The sequence below is a fragment of the Saccopteryx bilineata genome, chromosome 1, assembly GCF_036850765.1.
Source record: "Saccopteryx bilineata isolate mSacBil1 chromosome 1, mSacBil1_pri_phased_curated, whole genome shotgun sequence".
Classification (NCBI taxonomy): Eukaryota; Metazoa; Chordata; class Mammalia; order Chiroptera; family Emballonuridae; genus Saccopteryx; species Saccopteryx bilineata.
The window spans coordinates 141,930,934-141,958,112 of NC_089490.1; the positions used below are offsets into that span (position 1 = coordinate 141,930,934).

The following is a 27,179-nucleotide window of genomic DNA, read 5'->3' on the forward strand; positions in this document are numbered from 1 at the left end:
AATGTTCATTCTGTCCATAGGTGAAAAAATATTGCAAGTGAGGATGCCAATCAAGGAGCAATATGGAAATATCTTAAATAACAGTTTTATTGTTTTCTGTCAGGTATTATTTAATATTTTTTCATTAATATTTTAAAACTCTTTCTTATACCATAAGTAGTTTTGTGTACTTCTTTTATTGTTCTTATTTAAGTATTAAATGCATGAAATAATAAACTACCTCTTGGTATATCGTTTTTTTATACTTCAGTCATTAGGGCAAAGAACCAGTTGGTAAATTATTTGAATCCCACTGCTGGCCAAAGGGTAAATATTTTTTACTTTGGGGTCATATGTTCTCTATCACTGTAGCATAAAAGCCACTACAGGCAACATGTAAATGATGCACTTGGCTCTGTTCCAATAAAACTTTATTTATAAGAAGAGGCAGCAGGATCACAGGCTGTGGTTTGCTGACTCCAGCTCTAGAATACGAGACTAAACAGACAAAACAACTAAATACAATGCATGAACTAATCTTGGTTGGGTCCCAGTTGGAAAGAAAGAGTTATAAAAGATGTTTTAGGACTATTTGGGAAATTGGAGTGCCTACTAAAAGATATCAAATAACAATTATTAGTTTTCATAGGTGTGTCTGGTTATATAGGAGAATGACCTTATTCCCAAGAGACTTGTCCTGAAGTATTTATAGATAAGGTGTCTTGATGTCACCAGGGCTGGAATTAGTATGAGGCGAGTGAGGCAAGTTTGTGCAAATGCAGGTTCAAGTTCCATTTTTATTTAAATTGTTGATATTTTGCTCATAATGCATTTTTTATATTTTTTGATATTTTTAAAATACGGTAATAAAATATTATTTCTCTTGCTTGCTGAAGTATTTTGGTGCCATCTTAAACTTTGTGTCTCAGATGCATGCCTCACTCTCATCACCCTCATTCTAGGCCTCATTGAAATGGTTTTAACAGAAGATTGAGAGTAATTGGGAATCACTGGATCTCAGAATGGTGAGTTAATGTGTGTTCATTGTCTATATATTGCAATTATGCTATAAGTCTAAACATTTTCAAGTTGAGATAAGTAAATTGACTTTTAAAATGAAATAATACTAAACTCATAGATACAGAGAACAGAATGGTGGTTTCCAAAAATGAGGAATGAGGGGTGGGTGAAATGGGTAAATGGTCATAAGCTTCCAGTTATAAAATAATTAAGTCTTGGTGATATAATATCTAACATGATGACTATAGTTAATGATGCTGTGTTGTATATTTGAAAGTTGCTAAGAGAATAGATCTTAAAATTTCTCATCACAAAAAGTTTGTTTCAACTTTGTGTGGTAATAGATGTTAGCTAGACTTATTGTGGTGATAGTTTTTCAATATATACACATACAGATCCATCATGTTGCACACCTGAAACTAATGTAATGTTATATGTCAATTATGCCTCAGTAAACAAAACAAAACAAAAACAGTTAAGATAAAGTAGCAACCACAAAATAAATAAGAAGAAAAGTAATTTCAACTGTGTGGTGATGGATAGTAACTAGACATTGTGGTGATCATTTTGTAATATATACACATAATGAATCATACATTGTACACCTGAAACTAATATGTCACTTCTATCTCAATTTTTAAAAAGTATCTAGAATTTAACAAATTAATTCTTGCTATAGCTAGTGGGGCTAAAAATTTTAATTGTCTTGGGATAGTCCAGTTTATTTCAGTAGTCTAGGAGTAATTGTTAAAAGCATCCATTTTTATTCACAAAACGTGCCCCTATTTGGATGATATGTTATGGTTCTACTTAGCATAAGAGAGCAAGCTGAGGATTTTGATAATCACCCTCGCATCCTGTCTCTGCCATAGCTGGGAGACCTTAGGCAAGACACTCTTCCAAGTACAGGGCTTGTCAAACATTCATAGCAACCAAATTCTAACTCAAGTGAAAACTCACTGCAAAGCTTCCAATATAAGCAACAATTTGGAGTAGCATTTTATTAGTAACAATTTATTTTCTATGTTCAATTTAATATTTGCCCACAAAGCAATTGATTCTCACTAAGGCTGTTAAGATGGGCACACACATTTTAGAGAGAACAGAGAAAGAGAGAGAGAGGAAGAGAGAGAAAAGGGAGGAGGAGCAGGAAGCATCAACTCCCATATGTGCCTTGACCAGGCAAGCCCAGGGGTTTGAACTGGCGACCTCAGTGTTCCAGGTCAATGCTTTATCCCCTGTGCCACCACAGGTCATGGACACACACATTTTAAACCAGAAATTTCATTTTTTTGCAACATTCACTTTGTTCCCTAACTCACAAAGAACTGGTGGCAAAGAGTAACAATGTTTTCAAGGGTTCCCCTTGTAATCTAACTTAAATGCAATAGCAGGAGATTCCTAAGTTAATTATCTACAACAGTGATTTTCAACCTTTTTTGAGCTGCGGCACATTTTTTACATTTACAAAATCCTGGGGCACACCACCTACCAAAATGACACAAAATGACAATCTAACACAGTACATATTATACATATAGTTAATAATATAGTTTCTAAATGTATTTATACTCACTTAGTGTGAAACCTGGGCCTGTTTTGATGAACACAAAAGGGATATCCTGGCAGGAATGGTAGAAAGACACACACGAAGCTCTTCCTCAACAGTTCTCAGTCTCTCTCTGTTTTTAGTTTTTATTGCAGTCAAGCTTGAGAAGCTCAGCTCACATAGATATGTGGTTGAAAACGAGAGCAATGTCAAAATAGCTTTGTTGGCCAGAATGGGAAACTCCTTGGCAACAGATAACCAAAAACTGTCCAAAGAAAGATCAGCAAACTTTAGCTTTAAAGTTAGATAACATTGTGATGCATTGTATATCACTCTCTGCGGGGCCTCTTTTAAAAAGAAAAAGGTCAAATATCTATATACACCATCAGGATAGACATAACCAGCTGAGGCTGAGGCTTCATCTGGTGGCAACATTTACCTCCAGTACTGACCAGGATTAGAAATCGGGACCATAGGGAGGAGTAGCAGCTTCAACTACTCGCCGCAACCACTCAATGACAAGTGCGCGGCAGCCCGAGGGGACCTTCCTGGGTGTGGATGAGAGGCGGCCTACTATTGGTTCATCACTAGTGGTTGGGATGAATCCTAGAAGGTGATTGGTCAGTGAGTGTTCCCTGTGCCTCCACTCTTCCTGTCGCTGATAGCTGGAGGGATTGTGAGGGGAATGTTTATGTTTAGATGGAGGCAGCTGGCTGCAGGCCGGATACAGCCCGCGGGCCGTAGTTTGGGGACCCATGTTTAATTTCCCCACGGCACACCTGACCATGTCTCATGGCACACTGGTTGAAAAACACTGATCTACAACACCTTAAAACTTACTACCCAATGCACCTGAGCATGCAATTTATAATTACAGTTTAAAATATTTTTAAAGGGAATTTGACACTATATGCAGAACTGCCAAAGCACTTGTTGGAAACCTGGTTTGGGAAATGACTGAACAAGATAGTAAGGTCAATTCCAGCTCAAAAGTTTCTGTTTTTCTAAGATTACTTTTTCTGAAACTCTGAATATCACCGAAGGGAGAAGGAATAGCACCTTAAAGGTCTGGACTTTCCTATTCTTATAACAAAAGCCCTAGAAACAAATATTTTAGAAGGTTGCGGGCAAAGAACCAAAATCTGTTTAAATGGAATGGAAACAGTTGGACTGTGGAACGTGCAGAGGGCAGAGATGGTCCAAAGGTATGTAAAGGAGATGTCAGCAGCTCTTTCCATCTGCTTCCAAGAGCCTCTGGTATTTAAGATTTTTTAAAAAAACACTAAACTCTAGCCTCTAAGTTCAAGAGCCAGGCAGCAGCGATGGAAGAACTCTAACAAGTTTGTTGTTTTAATGCCAGCTGGGTCATGAAGTCAGCTCCTGAATTGGACGCACTGGCCGGATATACCTGGAGATGTAAATTTGAGCCAATCACCAACCTTTTAAAGTGGGAATAATTTGCCTAAAAGTCTAGATTTCTGGCTTTGCTGAAGACAACAAAAAGCTCTGGGAAAAGTGGGCTGCTTTCCTCATGGAGATCCTGGGGTCGAGTCAAGGTACCCATGCTCACCCTTGACAGAGCTTGTGTCTCATGTTCCCATTGTCTCCATCACTCTTGGCTTCTCACCCAGCTGCCCAATAGTCATCTGAATTTCTCATCAGCCCCTGTGGGCATTTGAGTGTGCCACCTGTGAAATAGATAGTTGTGCTTGTGAAACTAAAATCGGAGTGAGGCGGTCCAAGAAGGATCAGGAGAAAGGCTCTCAGAGCTCTTGCACCTGGGCTGTGACCTTGAGTAAGTCATAGCTACTTCTGCAAGGCTCAGTTACCTCATCTGTAAAGTGGATACAGAAACTCTTGCCCTCCCTGATGTATAAGCTGTGATAAGGATCAGACCATAGCACCTGGTGCTTTATAAACTGTAAAGCACTGTGTTTCGCATCTGTGATTTGGCCAGTCTCACCTCCATTCATCCCCGCTTTGCCTAGGTCCAGCACCCCTGTTTCTCTCCCAGGAATAGCTTCTCCCATTCTCAGTCCTCATAGTTGGTTGGTGGTGACTCCATCCTCAGCTCAGGTGGACAATTGGGTCATTGGGTCAGGCTGGCTTATCACATACTACATTATCCTAGACAGTTGATTGGTTCTATGATAGGCATTTGAGCCAACTGGGGCCAATAGAATCAAGGTGAGGAATTAAGTTCACGCTGTTTGGAAAGGGAAGCTCTCTTTTCTGCTTAATTGGCTGCCATGTTGCTAACCTAGGGATGGCAGGTCTGCGAATGGAGCTCACAAAGAGAAGAGAGGAATGGAAAGATGGTGGGAAGCAAGGTCTGGGTCACATAATCTGAGCCTTGGGTCCAGATATACATCAACGCATAATTACCTTCACACTTCAGCCAGCTTGAATAGGGCTAGCTTATGGAGCCCCATGCCCCCATAGTCAGTTCTGCACTATCAGGCAGACTTGTGAGCATTTGTTGGATTTGCACTAATTTTCCTGGGCACTCCTTAATCTTGAGTCCTGCAGTGCCCCTGAAGCAGAAGCCAGATCTTCTCTCTGCCTTGATTTGACCATCCACACTGCCTTCTTGAAGTTCTTGAGAGGATCCTGTTGTGAGGTTCTTGATGAAGGGCACTGGAATTGTTCACGGATGGGATAACCATGTCTGGTGGGGGCAATGAAGCTATTGGAGGTTGGGATGATTCTGTTCACCATGGCATGGACAAACTGGACAGCAAGTAGGGTGCCTGTGGTGAGGGTGGAGATCAGGACAGCACAAGTGAGAAAACCAGGGCCACAGGGATTCAATTTCACACATTCAAAAGTTGGCTGCATGGGATCAAATATCTGTTATGCCTTTTATTGGGTCAGGCATGACATCTAACCTCTCAGAGTCCCTCTTTCTTCATCTGCAATATGGGAATGAGAACTGAACCTATGTGCTAAGGGGAATTCTGAAGGTTGAAAGATGTCATGTTTGGTGCTTAATATTAATTTCAGCCCAGAGTGAGCTCAGTAAATATTATTATTATTAGAGGGGGAATAGGAAGAGAAGTTGTGAACCTACTTGGGATGGGTTTTTCTTTTTTTTTTTTTTTTTTTTTATTAAATGAGAGGCAGGGAGGCAGATACAGACTCCTGCATGCACCCCGACCAGGATCCACCCAGCAAACCCCCTACCAGGTGATGCTCTGCCTGTCTGGGCCATTGCTCCATTGCTTGGCAACTGAGCCATTTTTAGTGCCTGCAGTGAGGCCAAGGAGCCATCTGCAGTGCCTAGGATCAACTTTGCTCAAACAATTCTAGCTATGGCTGAGGGAGGGGAAGAGAGAAGAGAGGAAAGGGTGGAGAAGCAGATGGTCTCTTCTCCTGTGTGCCCTGACCCAGAATAGAACCCAGGACTTCCACACCCTGGGCCGACACTCTGCCACTGAGCCAATCAGCTGGAGCCCAGGATGGGCTTTTAAGGCCACAATCCACATCCCTCAGTTTTTGAGCCATCTGTGACATTTTGCCAGACATCTTTGTTGCATTGTAATAGATTACAATGTATTAGACTACAGTGCATTAGATTATGATGTATTGGATCACCTGTATTGGATTGCAATGTATTCTATTACAGTGTATTTGACTCTAGCTGATATTCATTTAGTCACTTACTTGCTTTATGATCTTGGGGAAGTCCTTTAACCTCTCTGAACTTTTTGGCTTCTTCATTTGTCAAATGGCAATGGCACTTACCCCCAACCACTGTCTATAGGAAACAGTGTAGGAGAGTGACAAAAGTGAGTGTGGGGACCAGGCAGACCAGCTATAAGCCACAGACTACCAGTTACTCATTCTGTGACCTTGGACAAGTCATCTCATCTCTCAGAGTCTCGGTTTTTGCTCTACTAAACAGGGTTGACTATTGAGAGAATTAAATGTCTTAGGGACAGTACCCAGTACGCAAGAAGTGTTAAGTCTTGTTACTATGCCCTTAGTGCAATATTAAACAGACCAAGAGATGTAGGGTTTTCAAAGTGGTCTTACACAGGCTGCCCCTAACTTTTGTGGGACTTGAAGCAAGAGAATGAATCAAGGCCCATATCCTATAAGACACAATATGTAAATATTGCAAATTCAGCTAATAAACTATTAGATAAAATATTTTTCTAGCCTCCTATCATGATGGATGTACCTTTGGAACCACATGGAAGGTCAGGTTTAGATTGAGAATTCTCAGTTCCCTCAGTTTTGTGCTGGACTGTAGTGATGTGAGAGAGCCAGCCCTCAGATGTTTGTGGCTGTTTGTGGCCCCCTTCTCTTCCCATACCCAGTTCCATCCTCCACCCCTAGGGGCCTCATATATCTGGACATCATGCACACACAGCTACCCATGGCTACCCCTTGAGTGTAGAGGTATGCACAGTGGGGGCATGGTCTACCCTCAGAAGGATGGACCTGGTGAGCAGGTCTGTGCAGGCCCTAAAGAGGGCTCCAGGCCAGATGGGGAGGGTAATCTGGAGTTCCAAGTACCCAGAGCATGGGTCTAGAAGAAGAACAATAGCTCCAGGTGGATGTGTTCCCTTGGCCTGTAGAGGCATGGGAGGGAACCAGCTAGAGGAGGCCACAGCAGGGCGTCTGATGCCCAGGACCCAAAACAGGTCCTTCTTCTCCAGATCTAAGCTCAGTCCTGTTCTCAAAGCAAAATGACTCACTGTCCATCACACTCCAGACAATTATGGAGCGATCCCTCAAGCCCGCATACACATACTTGTCATCCTTAGAGAAGCAAGCACATTGGACTCCTTGACAGTAAGAGTTCTGTTGAAAAAGACAATGTGATCTTCATTTCAGACTGGAAGACATGTAGGAAACAAGCCCCAAGGCATGTGTGTAGGAAGCATGGTTGTAAGCATCCCCTGGGGATGGATCTAGTGAAAACCTGGACAGATATCATCAATATTTCCACCTTCACTAAGACTAGACTGAGAGTCTTAGAGATATTTTATATTAGAAAGCAAGAATTCTAGGATTTAATTCTTTCTTTCTTTCTTTCTTTTTTAATGAGGAAAGAGAGAGAAAGGGATGTCAGGGACAGACAGGAAAGGAGAGAGATGAGAAGTATCAACTCATAGTTGTGTCATTTTAATTGTTCATTGATTGCTTTCTCATATGTACCTTGACTGGGGGGCTTCAGCTGAGCCAGTGACTCTTTGCTCAGGCCAGTGACCTTGGGCTCAAGCCAGCGACCATGGGGTCATGTCTATATGATCCTACACTCAAGCTGGCGACCCTGCACTCAAGCTGGTGAGCCCGCACTCAAGCCAGCAACCTCAGGGGTTTCAAACCTGGGTCCTCAGTGTCTCAGGCTGATGCTCTATCCACTGCACTGCCTCCTGGTCAGGCTAGGATTTAATTCTTCTTTATAAATTATTTTTATTTATTTATTCATTTTATAGAGGAGAGAGAGAGAGAGAAGGGGGGCGGGAAGAGCAATTAAAAGCTCTGTGCTAAATGCAATATGGGATCCTGGATTGGATTCTAGAACAGAAAAAGGGAATTTGTCAAAAATGTACAATCCCAATTAAGTTGATAATTGAGTTAATAATATTGATTCTGCGTTAATTTTTTTTATTTAAGTGAGAGAAGGAGAGATAGAGACAGACTCCTGCATGCACCGCAACCAGGATCTACCCAGCAACCCTCGTCTGAGGCTGATGTTCTGCCCATGTGGGGTCCAGGCCCGCAACCAAGCTATTTTTAGCACCTGAGGTGGAGGCTCCACGGAGCCATCCTCAGTGCCCAAGGCCGATGCACTCGAATCAATTGAGCCATGGCTGCAGGAGGGGAAGAGAGGGAGAGAGAAGTGAGGAGAAGCAGATGGTCATTTCTCCTGTGTACCCTGACCAGGAATTGAACCTGGGACTTCCACAGGCAGGTGGACACTCTACCACTGAGCCAGCCAGGGCTATTACACATTAATATTTTAGTTTTGACAAACACACTCTTGTTACATAAGATATTAACATCAGGGGAAATTGGGTGAGGGGTGAGTAAATGAGAACATTTGTACTATCTGTAAATCTAAATTTTTCTGTAATTCTAAAATCATTCCAAAATTAAGTTTATTTAAAAAACAAACAAACAGAAAGCTAGATGTATTTAACTACAGTGGTGACATTTCCCATCTCTATAAGACTAAACATTACTTACATCCAGTCTTATAGTAGCTTCATAAAAATAAATAAGTCAAGTAAAACAAAGGCTTTTTGAAATGAAACTACTCATACTCTGTTCTCTTAGTACAAGATGACCTCCTTGTGTTTCTTAACAATTTTACATCCTGAGAACTAAGGTACAGCCTTTGTTCCCCATCTGAAAAACTGGAATAAAAACCCTAAGGGTAAAGATTGTTGTGAGGGTTAAATTAGAGAATATTTTAATATGTATATTTTAAGATAATATATATATAGTATGAATATATATAATATGGTTCTTAATAATGTTGATACAAAATTTATAATAACTCTTTGAAATGGGCACTATGAACTCCAAGATAACTTTGTATATAACGGAGTCACCAGTTTTCCTCTTCAGAGCATTTGCAGCTACTATTCCTCCTGCCTAGAATGCTATTCTACAGGACTTTTTTTACCTTAAATAGCAGCCCTTGCTACTCTCTACTCCCTTGACATTGCCCTATTTTTTCAAAGTCCTGTTGTTCCCCAGCCCTTCACACATTTGCTGCTTTATATTTATTTCACAAATACTAATTGAGCCCTGAGAATATGTCAGGAGCTCTCCTAAGGATGGGGGCCATCTCAATGACCAAAACAATAAATTCTGCCCTCACAGAGCTCACAGTGTCTCCCCCACTAGAACATGGCTCCAAGCAGTGGGGCTGGGGCTGTCTGCCTTGGTCACAGCTGCTTCCTCAGTGCTAGAAAGAAGCCCAGCATAGGTTGTGGAGTCAGAACTGGTGACAGAAAGAATGACATAGGATTAAATCAGGGGAGTGAAGTAGGGCAGTGCCAGCACAGGATTTGATTCTGTCTTGATTTAAAATGTTGATATTTTGTTCATTGTGGATCTTTTGCATATGTTGTGATTTTTTTAAACATTGAATTAAAAAATTATTTCTCTTGATTGAGTTTTTGGACACTCCATTAAACTCTGATCTTGAGGCTAGCGCCTCACTTGTTTTATCCTAGTCCTGACCCTGGTCAATAACACATGGTGTGGGCACTTAATAAATGACTCCTGTCATCAGCTTGCTAACAGCAGGACCTAACATGGCCACATACCGTGTATCTCATCTTGAATTTCCACATGTACACCTGCAGGTCCCAGAGATACAACAGGGCTTCTGCAGACCCACTGACTGCCAGCTGCTCCTTTTGGCTGACCTCCACGCAGGTGACCCAGCTTCCATGGCCCTCCAGAGGGAACACTTTGGAATTTGCACATTCATAAAGGAAGAGGTTGCCATTGGTCATGCCATAAATCACGCAGTACTTGGTCAGAATTGCCACGCTGGATACAGTCACAGACAGCTGGGTATAGAAGGTGTAGGTTGGCCCATCGATAACTGGACAGGGATCCCCAGGGTTGATGTCCATCACCAGGACAATGCTGTCATAGGCGATAGCCAGGTGCTCCTCACTCTTACTCAGGGCCATACATTTGACTGCTTTCCGGGCCACTGGAGGGGGGATGCACATCACATCCTGCTTGGAACTCAGAGGGATGACCAGGACGATGCCGGAAACAAGGCCAGTGAAAAGGAGCTTGGCCTGCTCAGCAACTTCCAGACACCTGACCTCATTGGAAGTGTCCAAGGCATCTTGTTCTTCACCTGCCATGAGAAGAAGACTGCATCAAGAATGGGACATAGGGGGCCCTGGCCAGTTGGCTCAGCAGTAGAATGTCAGCCCAGCATGAGGAAGTCCCAGGTTCAATTCCTGGTCAGGGCACACAGGAGAAGCGCCCATCTGCTTTTCTACCCTTCCCCCTCTCCTTCCTCTCTGTCTCTCTTTTCCCCTCCTGCAGCCAAGGCTCCATTGGAGCAAAGTTGGCCTGGCGGCTGCGGACAGCTCCATGGCCTCTGACTCAGGCTCTAGAATGGCTCTGGCCGCAACAGAGCGATATCCCAGATGGGCAGAGCATCGCCTCCTGGTGGGTATGCCAGATGGATCCCGGTTGAGCACATGCTGGAGTCTGTCTGACTGCCTCCCTACTTCTAACTTTGGAAAAATACACACACACACACACACACACACACACACACACACACAAGAATGGGTCATAGGGACAGTCAGTCCACAGTTTTTCTGATTTTTCAATGTTTTCATTACCCATAAGCTTTAACTTGGCTACTATAAGTTTCCCTGATTCCTCTCCTGCCCCCAAACACATCCAAGGTTTTAAAATGAAAAGCCACATCATCTCACTGCCCTGCATACCACACAGTAACTTCCTACTTCTCTCACATGACCTTTCAAGCCTCATCCCAAACATTTCCTTTATAAACTTCAGTAAAGGCTGAAAAGTTACACTTTTGCCTTGCAGAATATATGCTTTCTGTCACAGCCATTGAACCTGCCTTTGTAGCCCCCTAATAGCCACAGACAATATATAAACAAATGGGTCTGTCTGGATTTGGCCCACTGGTCAGAGTCTGCAGACTCCTATCTCATCCCCACCACACTCTGTTTCTTTTCTTCTTGCTTTGCCCTACAACTAGCAGGTAAACACCTTGGGACTCTGTCTTGCTCACATACCAGAGCCTGACACTAAACAAATGTCTGTCAGATGAATGAATGAATGAATGAATGAGCTGGGGAGAATGAATTTCTTTTCTCAAATTATTTTATCATGAACAGGAATTTCTGTATCTCCATTCACCCAGTGGGGATTGTAGCATATACTGTTGGTAACACGCCTAGATCCCCTATACTGGCTGGTTCACCCAGACTCATGGCTGCCCACTGCCCCTGGAGAAGGGAACCCTCATCTGGAAATGCCTGGAGGCTATGCCAACCCCACCCCCAAAGATGGCACCAGGCCAATCAATGACTGCATGATATGGGGTACAAAAGTCTGGTCCCCTTGCTTTAAGATGAGAAAGCTCTGAGGTATAATTTATCCTCTGGAGCTCCTTGTGGGGCCAGGCTGTGCCCCTGCCCATGCTCAATCCTTCCCTAGCCCCAATCCCTTTCCTCATTCCCTCTCAGGCTTCTCTTGGGAGTTTCCCTCTGTATACCACTTGGGAAAATAACCCTATCACATGCCCTGCTTTCTGGGGAACCTGAACTAAAAGAGACAGATAACCAGTTATCAATCACCTTATACCAGAAATTTATGAAATCAAATACTGTTTTCTATTAGCAACTTCCAGTTTGACTGGAGTCATAGGGAAGATATGGACTGAATGTTTGTATCCCCCCAAATTTATATGTCAAAATCCTACCCCCCCATGTGATGGCATTTGTAGATGGGGCTATTGAGAGGTGATTGATTAGGTCATGAGGGTGGAGCCCTCCCGATGGAATGGGTGCCCTTATCAGAGGAGACATGAGAGCTTGTTCTCTCTGCCATGTGAGGCTGCAATGAGAAGATGGTCATCGGCACCCAGGAAGAGAACCCTTGCCCAATACTGGATCTGCTGACACTTGATCTTGGACTCCCAGCCTCCATAACTATAAGAAATAATTGTCTGTTGTTTAAGCCCCCTAGTTGATGGTATTCTGTTACAACAACCTGAATAGACAAAGACAGGGGCTTCAATGCTTACACACACAAATGACCATGCTTGTATCACACAAACCTTCTGCCAAGTCCCAAATGATGACTTTGTTTTTGTCTCCAATTTTGGGGAAGTAAATGTAGCTTCCATTATGTGACACGGCAGTAAGGCCAGTGCGGTCCAGAAATGGGGCAGATGTCCGCAGTTTCTGAGCATAAGTGAGATCCCAGACTTTGAAAGATGAGGACTGCTGGGAAGCAGATGCCACCAAGGCCCCACCCTGTGCCAGCAAGCTCACAGGGGCCCTAACACTTTCCAGGATGTCCAGCAGGGTCCCCTGTCCCGACAGGCTCCACACCTGAGGATGGAGAACAGAGGGGCAAAATTGACATTTTCCTTATGCTGCCATAGCTTTAAAATATGCTTAAGTTCACTTGTCCAGCTAAGGTGAATTCTTAGGTTGAGATTCAAAGGCCTTCATGTCTCCCTACCCCCTAAAACATTCCTACATTTCACCATTCCACCACCATGGCAGGTCTCAAAGTGTGTTCAAGGAAACCCATGGAAGGTACCCTTGCCAGCCTATTCTGCAAAAGCAAAACTATCTTCACAATAATTCTAGGATTTTTATTTGCTTTTTCCATTCTCTTCCTCTCACAAGCAAACTGTGGAGTTTCCCAGAAGTTATGGGACATGTGATATTACAACAGATAGGAGTAGCATGCAGAATCAAATAGGAGAATCCAATAGTCTTGTATTAGGCCAGACATAAAATAAATTTGCCAAAAGCTGAAACAATGACACTCTGCTCATAACATTTTTGTTTCAGAGAATGGAGTTATTTTCATAAAGGTGTGTATTATGTTGACGTGACATGTCTTGTTAATGAATTAATGGAGAAATACTATTGGATTTCCTCATTTTTAAATTTTAATATGGTTATTATCAATCAATACTAAATGCAGTGTGGGATTCTGAATTGGATCCTGGAATAGAAAAGAAGTTCATTTGTGGGAAAGCTAGTGAAATTGAAACAAAACCTGCAGCTTGGTTAAGAGTAGTATTATCCCAGTATTCATATCTTGGTTTTGATAAAGGGACTGAGGTAATATGAAATCTAATGTTAGAGCAAGCTGGGTGAAGAGTAGATACATTTGGAGACTTTTTGTAACTCTTCTGGAAATATTAAAATTATTCCCAAGTCAATCAGTTGTTAAAAATATATAAATCAAGTTGATATAACCCACATAAACAAAAGCTCTTGGGGGGAAGGTGTTTCAGTAATCTTTAAGATTGCAAACACGTCCTGAGACCAGAACATTGGAGAACCAACCTTGAGAACTTTTAGCTCAACAGGAGCTTTCCTCCCCTCCCCTGACTCTGCTCCACCCTAAAGGTCAAAATCCTCCTTGTTGTTCAGGTTTGGTGGGAATGCTATCTCTTTCCTTGAATATTTTGGTAATTACCTCAGGTCTGTGACTGGGTCCTAAGAGACCCACCCTATCCTCCCAATGACCTACCCTGTTTTGCCTGCACTAGTTTTTGTGGGTTTCTATATTTTGAAGTTCAAAGATCCTTAAAAAGATCATACATTTTATTTTTCAGAGGCAGAGGTGAGGATGATAGGCCCTAGGTCTCCCCCTTACCTGAATGAGTGCATCCCAGGACCCAGTGACAATTAGATTGTTCTCAGGACCAAAAACAGCTGTCTCCACTACATCCTCGTGTTCAAGGTCAGTGGCCATGAATCCATGAAAATTCTGTGAGTCAGCCAAGAATATTCACACAGAACTTCCAAAGCCTGAAATGGCAGGAACCGTGTTTATGCTTTTCATTCCTGGAGGAGCTTGAATATTCAATTTAGTCAACAGAGTTTCTTGAACACCTACTATGTGGCAGTGGAAGAAATACAATGGTGAAGAAGATAAACATGGCCCTCATCTTCACAGAGCCAGTCACTGGGGGCATGGGGAGGAATGACAGTGATCAATAATCTCACAGAAAAACAATAAAAATTATTTATTATCAGAAGATTGAGTTTTCTGAGGACTGAGACTGCATGTTTCGACATGATCCCAAGGTTGCTGGCTTGAGCCCAAAGGTCACTGGCTACAGCCCAAGGTCACTGGCTTGAGCAAGGGGTCATGGTTCAGCTTGAGCCCCACAGGCAAGGAGCTTATGAGAAGCAATCAATGAACAAGTGAAGTGAAGCAACTACGAGTTGATGCTTCTCATCTCTCTTCTCCCTCTCTCTCTTTCCCTCTCTCTCAAATCAATAAAGAAAGGAAAAAAGGAAGAAAAAAAGGAAGGAAGGAAGGAAGGAAGGAAGGAAGGAAGGAAGGAGAAAAGAAAGAAAGGAGAGAAAGAAAGAAGAAAGAAAAAAGAAAGAAAGAAACAAAAAAAGAAAAAGGAAGAAAAGAAAGAAGGAAATACAGAAAGAAAAAAGGAAGGAAAGAGAAGGAAATTAGAAAGAAAAAAAGAGATGAAAGGAAGGAAAGAAAGAAAAAAGAAAGAAAGTGAAGGGATGAAAGAAGGAAATACAGAAAGAGAAAAAGAAAGAAGGAAAGAAAGAAGAAAGAAGAAAATATAAAAAGAAAGAAAGAAAAAGAAGGAAAGGAAGAAGGAAGGAAGAAAGAAAGGGAGGGAGGGAGGGAGGGAGGAAGGAAGGAAGGAAGGAAGGAAGGAAGGAAGGAAGGAAGGAAGGAAGGAAGGAAGGAAGGAAAAGAAAAAGGGAGTGAGGGAGGGAAGAGGAAGGAAGAAAAAAATAGTTATAATTTGTGATAAGAGCAATGAAGACAGGGAACTGGGTACCACAATAAAATGGCCCACAGACACACTTAGCAGAGAGGGCAGTGTGAAGACAGAGACAGAGACAGAGACGGCATGTGGCCACAAGTCAAGGAATCACAAGGCAAGAAACTGAAAGAAGCCAAAAGGGATCCTTCCCTACAGCCTGTGGAGGGAGCCAGCTCTGCCAACACTGTGATTTCAGACTTTTGGCTTCTAGAGCAGTGAGAGAAGAAATTCCTGTTGTATTAAGCCACCACATTTGCGCAGTCATTTGTTAAGGCAGCCCCAGGGCATGTGAACTGACTTGAGAGGGATGAGGAGGTGATAGGCCCTGGAAGAAAGGGGACAGCATGAGACAACCAGGAACAGGGAAGGCCTGGGGTGTCCGAGGACCAACACGGAGGCCAGTGCAGGGGAGCACAGTGAAGGAGGGGGAGATGAGGAAGAGAAAGAGTTGTCAGAATTTGCAAGACATCAACAATAGCTGCACACCCAGTTAAATTTGAATTTCAGGTGAGCAATGAAAAATTGTATTAGTATAAGTATATCCCAATATTGCATGGAATATATGGTACATATACTAAAAGTTTGATTTGTTGTTTACCTGAAATTAAACTGGGAGTCCTTTATTTTACCTGGCAACTCTGCCTGAGGGGACTTGCTCACTTACATTCCAAACATGGTCTGGGTGAGTGTTTTGTGTTTTGAAGCCCTAGGAGGGAGGTGGGCAAAAAAGGACTACATCTCCTAATCAGCAAGTTGGTTCTCAAACTGTGGAGGGGGAAACTGTCCAGGCTCCTGCTTCTCATTGGCTGCTGGAAAGAGCCACACATGAATCCAACTGTAGCAAGTTTTTAGGTCACTGAACTCCTCAGTGTCTGTGGCCTCAGTCCTGATTCTATTTTGTGCCTCTAGCTTTGTTTTTCTTTCTTCATTCCTATTTCCTGTGCTACATTTTACACATACTTAAGCCACCTGAAATTCTTTTGGAAAGAGGATAGAGGGTATTTATCAATCCACCACCCATCCTTCAATCTTAGAGGATGTGTTCATCTATCAGTCCTGCCCTCTCCAATAGGGTCACATGTGGTTATTAACGTGACTGGTCTGAACTGAATGAAATAAGCTGTAGGTATAAAATACACACCAGATTTCAAAAGCTTTGCATAAGAATTTAAAAAATAATGTGAAATATACCATTATTGATCTTTTATATTGGTTTCATATTGAATTTTTAAATGTATTTTTAATGAAAGTCACCTGTTGTTGTTTTTTTACCTTTTTAAATAAGGTCATGAGAATGTTTACAATTACAAACATGGCTCACATTTGTGTTTCACATTATTGGACAGTGCTGGTCTAAAGTGTCTTTGACCCCTGGAAATGGCTTTGCAAAAATCAGGCTGATTTTAGGGCAGTAAAAATACTCCGTGTGAGACTATAATGGTAGATACATGTCATTCTAAATTTTTACAAACCCATAGAATGTACAACACCAAGAGTGAAACTTAATGTAAACTGTGGACTTTGGATCATGCATCAATGTAGGATTATTAATTATCAATATGAATCACTCTGGTGGGAGATGTTGATAATGTGGGAGATTATGCATGAGTTGGAGGAGGCAGGTATATGGGAAATCTTTGTACCTTCTGTTCAATTTGGCTGTGAACCTAAACTGATCTAAAAAAAAAAAATAGTCATTAAAAAAATTCAGACCCTGACTGGAGGGTCAGTAGATAGAGTGTCAGCCCAGTGTATGGATGTCCTGGGTTCGATTCCCAGTCAGGGTACACAGGAGAAGCGACTATCTGCTTCTTGCCCCCCTCTCTCTCCCCTTCTCTTCCTTCTTCCCCTCCTGCAGCCAGTGGCTCAATTGGTTTGAGCATGGCCCTGGGCACTGAGGATAGCTCATCCTCAGATGTTGGAGTGCATCAGCCTCAGGTGCTAAAAATATCTTGGTACTCGAGCATCGGCCCTCGGCCCCAGATGGGGTTGCCGGGTGGATCCTGATTGGGATGCATGTGGGAGTCTGCCTCACTGTTGCCCCTCCTTTCACCTAAAAAAAAAAATCAGACTCTAGAGCATATGTTAGTCACCTCTACTAGGAAGCCTTACCTGACTGCTTCAGACTAAAGAAGGAAACCCTGTCACACACTTTCTTGTGCCTACCTATGTGTCCATCTTTCCTGCTACCCTGGAAGTCCCTAAAGCAGGGGTAGTGTGGGCTGGCTCACCCTTGAGTGTACTCCATTGCCTTACCCAGCCCCGCTCTATCCCTGTGACTATCTAACCACTCCCATTTCAAAGATAATGAACCAGAAACCTAGAAAGGTTTGGAGATTTGCCCAGAACAAGGGTTGGCAAACAATAGCCCATGGATCAGAACCGGCCGGCCACTTATTTTTTTGCATGATACATGAGCTAAGACTAGTTTTTACATTTTTCAATGGTTGAAAAAATTCAAAATAAGGTATTCATGATACACAAAAATAATATGAAATTCACGTTTCAGCATACATAAAGGTTTATTGGCACATTGCCGCACCCACTTGAAATATCATTTGGGTGGCTTTTGCATTACAAGGGCAGGGTTCAGTAGTTGTAACAAAGACCATAGGTCCAAAAAGCCAAAATAATATGTACTATGTGGCCCTTGCAGAGAAGTTTGCTGATGTTGGTCTAAGACTCTGCCTTTTCCACAAGCACCTCTCCACCTCCAGCCAAATCCAGAGAGAGCTTCCCCCTCATGACTGCCCCGTGTGTGAAATGCTGCCTGCGGCGAGAAGGGACTTGTCTTCAGAGACCACTAGGAACCCCACAGCTTCTGGAAGCTTCTCCAGTAGGCTGTCTCCTTCGGCAGAAATCTGCAGAAAGTCAAAGATACCCATCAAGCATTTCCATAGGGTTAAGGATTCAGGATCAAGAGCTTGATGTACTGCTCTGTCACTCACCAATAATGTGATCCTAAGCAATTTCCTTAACCCCTGGGTGCCTTAGTTTCCTCATCTGTTAAAGGGGTGATGATACCAGGACTGCCTCACAGGACTATCATGGGCTAAGAAGTGTGTCCTTCCCTTACCCCCAAGCACATGATCTGCCCTAGCAAAGTGGCAGTTATTATTACTATTGACATTGTTGTTGTAACCAATTCAGGGGCCCAGAGAACATTGCAGCATTTGTTTTCTGCCCCCAGAGGAGGTCTGGAGATGTTAAAATCAAAACATGAAGTGGAGCCAGAGGAAGGCAGCACTGTTCTTCCTATTCCTGAGTTGCAGAAATGAACCGATTTTGTTTGAATCTAAGAGGAAGATGCATTCATTAACCCTGATCCTCAGCCTGAGTCCAGCTACTGAGTTTTGAGTACCTGACTGCTTGCCACCAGACCATGTGGCAAAAGTGTTTGTTCATTATCTGTTGGGGAGGGGGCATGTGGGCAGGCCAGGAAAGTGAGTCTTTACATAAATTCAAGCCAGAATTTTAAAAATATTTGTTCAATGTTTATTTAGCAGGCACAGGAGAAACTGAATTTCTTTATGGATTTTTGTGGTGATGTTTTTTAAACATCGGATTCTTTTAAAACTTAAAAAATTAGCCTGACCAGGCAGTGGTGCAGTGGATAAAGCGTCCCACTGGGAAGCGGAGGACCCAGGTTCGAGACTCTGAGGTTGCCAGCTTGAGTGTGGCGGTCTCATCTGGTTTGAGCAAGGCTCACCAGCCCAAGGTCACTGGCTCAAGCAAGGGGTCACTCACTCTGCTGTAGCCACCACCACCACCACCCCATCAAGACACATATGAGAAAGCAATTGGTGAACAACTAAGGTGCCACAACAAAGAACTGATGTTTCTCATCTCTCTCCCTTCCTGTCTGTCTGTCCCTATCTGTCCTTCTCTCTGACTCTCTCTGTCTCTGTCACAGAAAAAAAAACTTTAAAAATTAAATAATAATACTTTATAAAATAGTTTTTTAAAAAGAAATATCCATTGCATATCATGAACATCTTTTCACCTTCCCTGTTATTCTTCCTTCTGCCCAGAATGAACTATTGTCCATTTGCATAGATAAATATTTACAAGAGCATTCTTTGTTGCACAATCCATCACAGATGTTTTGCAAGTTGCTTTTTTATTTAATGTGTCTTGAGCAGTGATTCTCAACTGGGGAGGGGGCAATTTTGCTTCCCCGAGGTCACTGGGCAAGGTCTGGAGAAGTTTTTGTTTGTTAACATCAGAAAGATACTCCATATCTAGTTGGTGGGGACCAGGGATGCTGCTAAATATCCTGCCACACACAACGCAGCCCCCCACAGCAGAGAAGGACCTGACCTCAAATGTCAATTGTGCTGGGGTTGGGGTAAGCATAGCAGTTAAGAGCATGAATCCTAGAGCTACACTGTTTGAGTTCAGATCTTATCTGTGACACACTCTGTGCCTCAGTTTACCTATCTGTAACAAAAAAATGGCAGCAGCTACATTTTGGCATTGATTTGAGGCTTAAATAAATGAACAAATATGAAGTGCTTGGAATCATGCTTAGTACGCAGCAAGCATGACCTAAACATTGTTGTCATTTCCGTGAAAGTAGCTCTAGCCCTGGAGTTGGCAAACCTTTCCTGTAATGGGCTAGAGTCACAGTAACTATTTCAGACTTTGTGGCCATATGGTCTCAACTTTGCCATTATAGCCATAGATAATATATAAACAAATAAACAAATGGATGTGGTATGCCAATAAAACTTCATTTATGGACACTGAAATATGGATTCCACAGAATTTTCATGTCACAAGCTATTTGAATAAAAAATTTTTTCAACTACTAAAATTAGTTTTGTGTGGCTTGTGGGCTGCACAAAAACAGGCCATGGGCCTAGCCAGTTAGCTCAGTCAGTTAAGAGCGTCATCCTGGATGTGAGGGCGATCTGGCTGCGACATCTGTCACCCCATTGATCGCCGGGGTTGAAGAGCGCCATCCCAAAATGACATGGTTGCAGGTGCTATCCCCGGTCAAGGCACACATGAGAAGCAACCAAGGAATGCACAACTGAGTGGAGCAGCAAATGAATGCTTCCTTCTCTCTCCCTTCCTCTCTCTGTCTCTCTAAAAATCAATAAAAACTAAGCCCTGTCCGGATAGCTCCATTGGTTAGAGCTTCGTCCCAAAGCGCAAAGGTGGCCAGTTCGATTCCCCGATCAGGGCACATACAGGAAGTTTGATGTTCCTGTCTCTCTCTCTCCCTGCTTCTCTTCCAAAAAAAAAACCCCCAAAACAGGCCACAGTTTGCTGACTACTGCTCAAGACTATCTGATGTTTTTTATAGCTACATATCTTCCATAGTATAGATATTCCTAAATTCTTTTAACCACTTTTCTATAGATGGACTTTTGAGATCATGTCAATGTTTCCTATTATATAGAATAGTAATTCTATGTAAATACAGTAATACAGTAATTCTACTAATACAGTAAATGGTCTCTTAAAAATGGTCTCATTTTTAAAAGAATGTACTTGTTTATGGGAAATACATACTGAGATATTTAGGAGTAATAGGGCATTATGTCTGAAACATTCTCCTCTTTTTTTCTTTCTTTCTTAGCAAAGCTTTTTAGCAAAGCTTAGTTGTTCATTGATTGCTTTCTCATATGTGCCTTGACCATGGGGCTACAGCAGACCGAGTAACCCCTCATTCAAGCCAGCGACCTTGGGTCCAAGCTGGTGAGCTTTGCTAAGAAAGAAAGAAAGAAAGAAAGAAAGAAAGAAAGAAAGAAAGAAAGAAAGAAAGAAAGAAAGAAAGAAAGAAAGAAAGAAAGAAAGAAAGAAAGGGAGGAGAGAGATGAGAAACATCAACTTGTAGATGCTTTCACTTTAGTTATTCATTGATCACTTATCATATGAGCCTTGACCACGGCAGAGGCAAAGGGAGGCTCCAGCCGAGCCAGTGACCCCTTTGCTCAAGCCAGCAACCTTGGGCTCAAGCCAACATCTATGGGATCACGTCAGTAATCCCACGCTTAAGCCAGCAACCCTGCACTCACGCTGGGTTTGTTTTTGTTTTTTTGACAGGGACAGATAAGAACAGACAGGAAGGGAGAGAGATGAGAATCAACTCATAGTTGCGCACTTTAGTTGTTCATTGATTGCTTTCTCATATGTGCCTGGCCCGGGGGCTACAGCAGAGTGAGTGACTCCTTGCTCAAGCCAATGACCTTAGGCTCAAGCCAACAACCTTGGGCTTCAAGCCAGCGACCTTGGACTCAAGCCAGCAACCATGGGATCATGACTCTGATCCCACGTCCAAGCAGCAACCCTGTACTCAAGCTGGATGAACCTATGCTCAAGCCAGCAACCTCGGGTTTTGAACCTGGGTCCTCTGCATCCAGTCCAATGCTCTATACAATGCCCCACCACCTGGTCAGGCAGGCTGGTCCCATTTTTTTTTTCTTTACAGAGACAGGGAGAGAGTCAGAGAGAGGAACAGATAGGGACAGACAGACAGGAACGGAGAGAGATGAGAAGCATCAATCATTAGTTTTTCGTTGCGACACCTTAGTTGTTCATTGATTGCTTTATCAAATGTGCCTTGACCGTGGGGCTACAGCAGACCGAGTAACCCCTCGCTCAAGACAGCGACCTTGGGTCCAAGCTGGTGAGCTTTGCTCAAGCCAGATGAGCCGGTACTCAAGCTGGCGACCTTGGGGTCTCGGACCTGGGTCCTTCGCATCCCAGTCCGATGCTCTATCCACTGTGCCACCGCCTGGTCAGGCCAGGCTGGTCTCATTTTTAAGTGAAGGGTAATATTCCTGAAACTCTTAGATAATATAAAACACACTGAATTTGCAAAGGATTTCCCCCTAGGATCCATAAAGGATAGTAGATGTTTCTGTCTACCTGGTGTTGATATTGACATGAGTTAGACATAGTCTACCATTCATGAAATGCTGAACAAATTTTAAAATGCTTTTGCATTTTCCCTATTTCAAATTTGCTCATAAAATGAGACTGAATACTTTTATAATCTTATTTCAAATTTACCTAAATCAAACTTACATAAAATGTAGCCTCACTGTGTTTACCTTCATGCACACACGTGCAAGAATGGATTGATTCCTGGAAGCAGAATTGTTGGGTTCAGCGCAAATCCTTTTTAATCTTGAGAGACACTGCAAGATTGCTTTCCCAAGGGTTCCCCAATTTATATCCCCACAAAGAAGGTGAAATAGTGCCCAAGAAATGGATTTTATTTTCATAAAAATATATTTTTTATGTTCAAAATAAGAGCTCTGTTACATATACTTTGCTGAACCACAGAAATCTTGGGAGGTGATTTTTAAAAACATCAACATTTAATAAAATAAAGCTCCCATTCCTGGTATAAGCATCACTCTATGCAGAAGTCAGTTTCAAAGCTTTGTTGAATTGCAATGACCAAAGGCAGGTCACAGCTGGCTCAGTGTTAGTGCCTTTGTCTGGAGTTGCCCTGTGCAACTGGCGTGCAACCTTACAGTTGTGCTCATAAGTGTGTGTGTTTGCTTCTGTTAGAGTAGGATGGGGTCCTACTTACACTTTTAAAATCCTTGCTTAAAGTTTTATGTTATTTCAATACCACACTCTTGGTTGACATATGCATGATCTTCATTTCCTTGCCTGCAGGTCTAGTGGCTCTGCACCTTGAGTTCCGCTTGGACTTAAATATTTCAGGGTTGCTTTGATCAAGAGTGACGCTCAGGTACTACTCAGGAACATTGGTGCAAGCAGACTGCTTTTCACAGGGCCAAATAGTTCCAGTCTTTTCGTACCTGCTTGTTCAGGTTCCTTCACTGTGCTCTGACATTCCTAGGACACAGACAGCTTTGAGTTGAGCTTTCTCTTCTAATTATTTTTTCATTTTTAAAATTTTTTTAAAAATATTTTATTTATTGATTTTAGATAGAGGAGAGAGAACGGTGATGAGGGAGGTGTGGGAAGCATCAACTTGTACTAATTGCTTCTTTTCATATGTGCCTTGACTAGGCAAGCTCGAGGCTTCAAACTGGAGACTTCAGCATTCCAGGTTGATGCTTTACCCACTGTGCCATCACAGGTCAGGCTAGTAACTTTTTCTGATGCTGATCCTTCATTACGTCTCTATCTGGTATTATATCCCTTCAACCTGGATAATTTCTTTTGAGTATCTCTTACATAATGCAGATTTGTTGGACAAATTGTCTCAGCTTTTGCTTATCTAAAAATGTCTTTATTTTGCCTTCTGTGTTCAAGGACATTTTCAATGGATATAGAAATCTAGGTTGAGAGGTATTTTTCTTTTATCAAGTTACAGATGTCTTCTGTACTCGTTTCTGGTGAGAAATCAAATGTCATTCTTATTGTCTTCCATTAAATGTAATTATTTCTTTTTTTTACTATGAATATTTTAAGATTTTTCTCCTTATCTTTGATTTTCAGCAATTTGATTATGATTGCTCTAAAATCAATAAAATAAACATTAAAAAAATTTTAAAAAGAGAGAGTTCTGAGTTATCTCAATAACTGACCACTTGAGTGATCCCAGGTCTCCCTTTAAATGGAGCGAACCTACAAAAGCTTAGATCCCACCCTTGAACCCTAATAAATGCAGAGCCCCAGGTTCCCTCTCTAAAACCTCTCTCTCTCTCTCTCTTTTTCTCTTCAACCCCACTGTGTGTCCTTTGGGTGTGCTGAGTGCCATACACTCTCTAGGAGTCATAAGTAGTAAATCTTTTTCCTCCAAGTTCTCTGATGCTTTCTTGCTAAAGTGTATCCTATGATCGTAACAAGAACCACAAGAGTTTCCCCAGCTATAAATAGGGCCTTGGACAGGGGCATGTTGTGCAGCTCCCTACAAGTGATGTGTGTCCAGGTGAGAACCACAGGCTTTCCTAACCAAGGGAACCAACATCAATAAGTAGGCTTGGGACTAACAGAACAGTAGCCTTCAGGAATAGAAGAATAGCTTTCAGAATTGAGAGGATGGGCACCAATGGTGAGTTATATAGGGAGAAATCTGAGTTTAACGAGCACCATATTTCCAATTGATTCCAGCGATATCTTACTGGTTGGAAGTCTGAGCAGGTGCCCACTTAGCCATCCCTTCCTGGCTCTGGATGCAGGTACCATTTCTGCCCCCACACATTTTACAAATGAGGAAACTGAGACTCAAAGAAGGGGCTGAGCTTGCCCAAGAATACAACTAGTTAAAGGCAGAAATGGGATTTTCAAACCTAGTTAGCCCTGGCCGGTTGGCTCTGTGGTAGAGCGTTGGCCTGGCGTGCAGAAGTCCCGGGTTCGATTCCCGGCCAGGGCACACAGGAGAAGCACCCATCTGCTTCTCCACCCCTCCCCCTCTCCTTCCTCTCTGTCTCTCTCTTCCCCTCCTGCAGCCGAGGCTCCACTGGAGCAAAGATGGCCCAGGCGCTAGGGATGGCTCCTCGGCCTCTGCCCCAGGCGCTAGAGTGGCTCTGGTCGCGACAGAGCGATGCCCCGGAGGGGCAGAGCATCGCCCCCTGGTGGGCAGAGCATCGCCCCTGGTGGGCGTGCCGGGTGGATCCCAGTTGGGAGCATGCAGGAGTCTGTTTGACTGTCTCTCCCCATTTCCGGCTTCAGAAAAATACAGAAAGAAAAAAACAAACAAACAAACAAACAAACAAAAAAACCCTAGTTGTATCTAATCCCCAAGTTCGAGTTTCTTTCTAGGCTGAAGGATATTACTAAAGATAATCAGTAAGTGGAGAAATAACATAAACACCCAAGAGATCTGATAAAAGAATCAAGATTCTATTTCATTATTGTGCTTGCTGCCTTGATTGCTCAGGGAGGCTAGGCCATGAAGTCCACAAGTATGGAGCTTTGGGATGATTCTCTAGTGGCCATATTCCTCCCCTACTTAAACGCTCACCTCCTCGGCAGAGCACACAAGACCTTCTGTGACCTGTTTCTATGACACTTCTCTTTTTCTTTAAATGCCAAGCATGTCCTACCTTCCCACAATGATATCCCCTGTTCCCTCTATCTTTCCCTTTCCATCTCGGAAATCTTTCTTGTCCCAAGCATGCCTCCTTAGGGGAACCTTCCCAGACTGCCTCTTCTAGAAGTATTTGCCCCTTCTCCCAACCAAGAACACACTACCTTTACCTCTACTGAAAACCTAGTCTGTTTCTCTTAGTGTGACGATATGTCATTGGCGAGCTCATCTCCCTCCCTAAGTTGAGTTACTGAGGGTACAGTTGGACTCCTGTACCTTCTACAGCCCCTCCAGTGGCTGCTGTGGTGCCCTTGTTTCTCCACCTATGACTTCATATATAACTTGTTGTTAGTGCCCTATCTATAGCCCCTCAAGGTTCTTTTCTATTCCTGAAGGTTGCTTACAGCACATCTGCAACTCTGCATCTGAGTTGGTATTTTTTCTGACTCCCTGACCCCTACCCCACCATCACTCATGGCCCCTTGTGAATGTTCCTGGGAGCATCCAACTACTGAATGAGCTGTAGATAGTACCCCGGCTCCTGGCTGCTCAGTGAGGACAGCTCTAAAGCACATCCTTACACTGTCTCTCACAGCATCTCAGCAGGACTGAGTGCTAAAAGTGCCCACATTGGCCAGCCCCCAGGAGACAGGAATAGAGGTTTCCTGAACTACTCTGAACTGTGAATCTCTAGGATTAGGAGTCCAATTGTCATTAATAAAAGATCAAAGGTTAGATGGTTTCTCCCAATTTCTAGGACATCTGAGCACTTTGGAGCTGAGTGAATGTTGGCATCATATTAAATAAAGTTGCTTACCGCAGAGATGGAGCCTTTGCTGAACCCAATAACCATCTGTCCTGTTTTCTGGACTGAGACCCCACAGGCAGGTGTTTCTTCTTTGATGCTGGACAAGTGTTGCTTTCCCTGTGCTTTTCCCGTGACTGAGCTCCACAGACTGACCACCCTGTCCTCAGACACTGTCAACAGTGTGGCCCGGGATGCCAGTGCTGCCGTGCATATCCAGGGGTCTGAGGCATTTCCCAGGATATGGAAAATCAGCTCTGCAGTTTCCAGATTCCAAGCACTGACCTAACAGAAGGACAAAAGGAGGAGAAAACTCAGCAGGAGACCTAGGCTGCAAGTGTTCCAGAATCGAACACAAGATTTGTTCTTTTTTATAGTTCATGTATTTTATTTTTAACTCTCTGCTAGTTCCAAATGTAAAGGGATCAGAGAGAGGTATCCTGAATAGTATCCTGGAAGAGCAAAAGGACATTTGTGGAAAAATTGATGAAACCCAAATAAAGTCTGGAATTAAGTTGATAAAAATGATCAATAGTAATGTCTTAGTTTTGACAAATGTAGGCAAGATTTTGACATTAGAGCAGGCTGGATCAAGGGCATGTGGGAACTCTTTATAATATCTATAACTTTTGCATAAATCTAAAATTGCTGCAAAATAAAAAGTTTTAAAAATAGGAAAAAAGCCAGCCATACCATATGCACTGACATATATGTCCATTTCAAGTAATTATTAATTAAAGCAATTTTTCTGTTTAACCTCACAAAAAAAAAAGTATCCTTTTGTCAGCAGAAACCATTTAAAAAGTAAACATTTGCCCATTAATTTTATTTCTGGGGTTTATTTTATTTTATGTATTGTATTGTATTGTATTTTTCCAAAGTTAGAAGCAGGGAAGCAGTCAGACTACCACATGTGCCTGACTGGGATCCACCCAGCATGCCCACCAGGGGGCGATACCCGGCCCATCTGGGGTGTTGGTGCGTTGTGGCTGGAGCCATTCTAGTGCCTGAAGTGGAGGCCATGGAGCCATCCTCAGCACCCCGGCCAAATTTGCTCCAATGGAGCCTTGGCTGCAGGAGGGGAAGAGAGAGACAGAGAGGAAGGAGAGGGGGAAGGGTGAAGAAGCAGATGGATGCTTCTCCTGTGTGCCCTGACCTGGAATCAAACCCAGGACTTCCACATGTCAGGCCAATGCTCTACCACTGAGCCAACTGGCCAGGGCCCTGTGGGGTTTATTTTAAAAAAATAAAGAGAGGCTCTGGCCAGTGACTCAGTGGGTAGAGTGTCAGGCTTGTGTATGGACATCCTGGGTTTGATTCCCAGTCAAGG

The 27,179-nt window shown here is 42.9% G+C and overlaps 1 protein-coding gene across 1 annotated transcript in view; it reads right to left on the bottom strand.

Annotated features, from left to right (window-relative positions):
* Window positions 1–4,990: 4,990 nt before the first annotated feature.
* The window catches only part of NWD1 (NACHT and WD repeat domain containing 1), a 40,661-nt gene continuing 18,472 nt past the window's right edge, over window positions 4,991–27,179 (bottom strand). Inside the window, 7 exon segments of the mRNA XM_066252644.1 lie at window positions 4,991–5,298; window positions 7,252–7,357; window positions 9,841–10,391; window positions 12,363–12,639; window positions 13,928–14,082; window positions 17,848–17,938; window positions 25,862–26,134. Coding sequence (XP_066108741.1) covers window positions 4,991–5,298; window positions 7,252–7,357; window positions 9,841–10,391; window positions 12,363–12,639; window positions 13,928–14,082; window positions 17,848–17,938; window positions 25,862–26,134 — 1,761 coding nt within the window.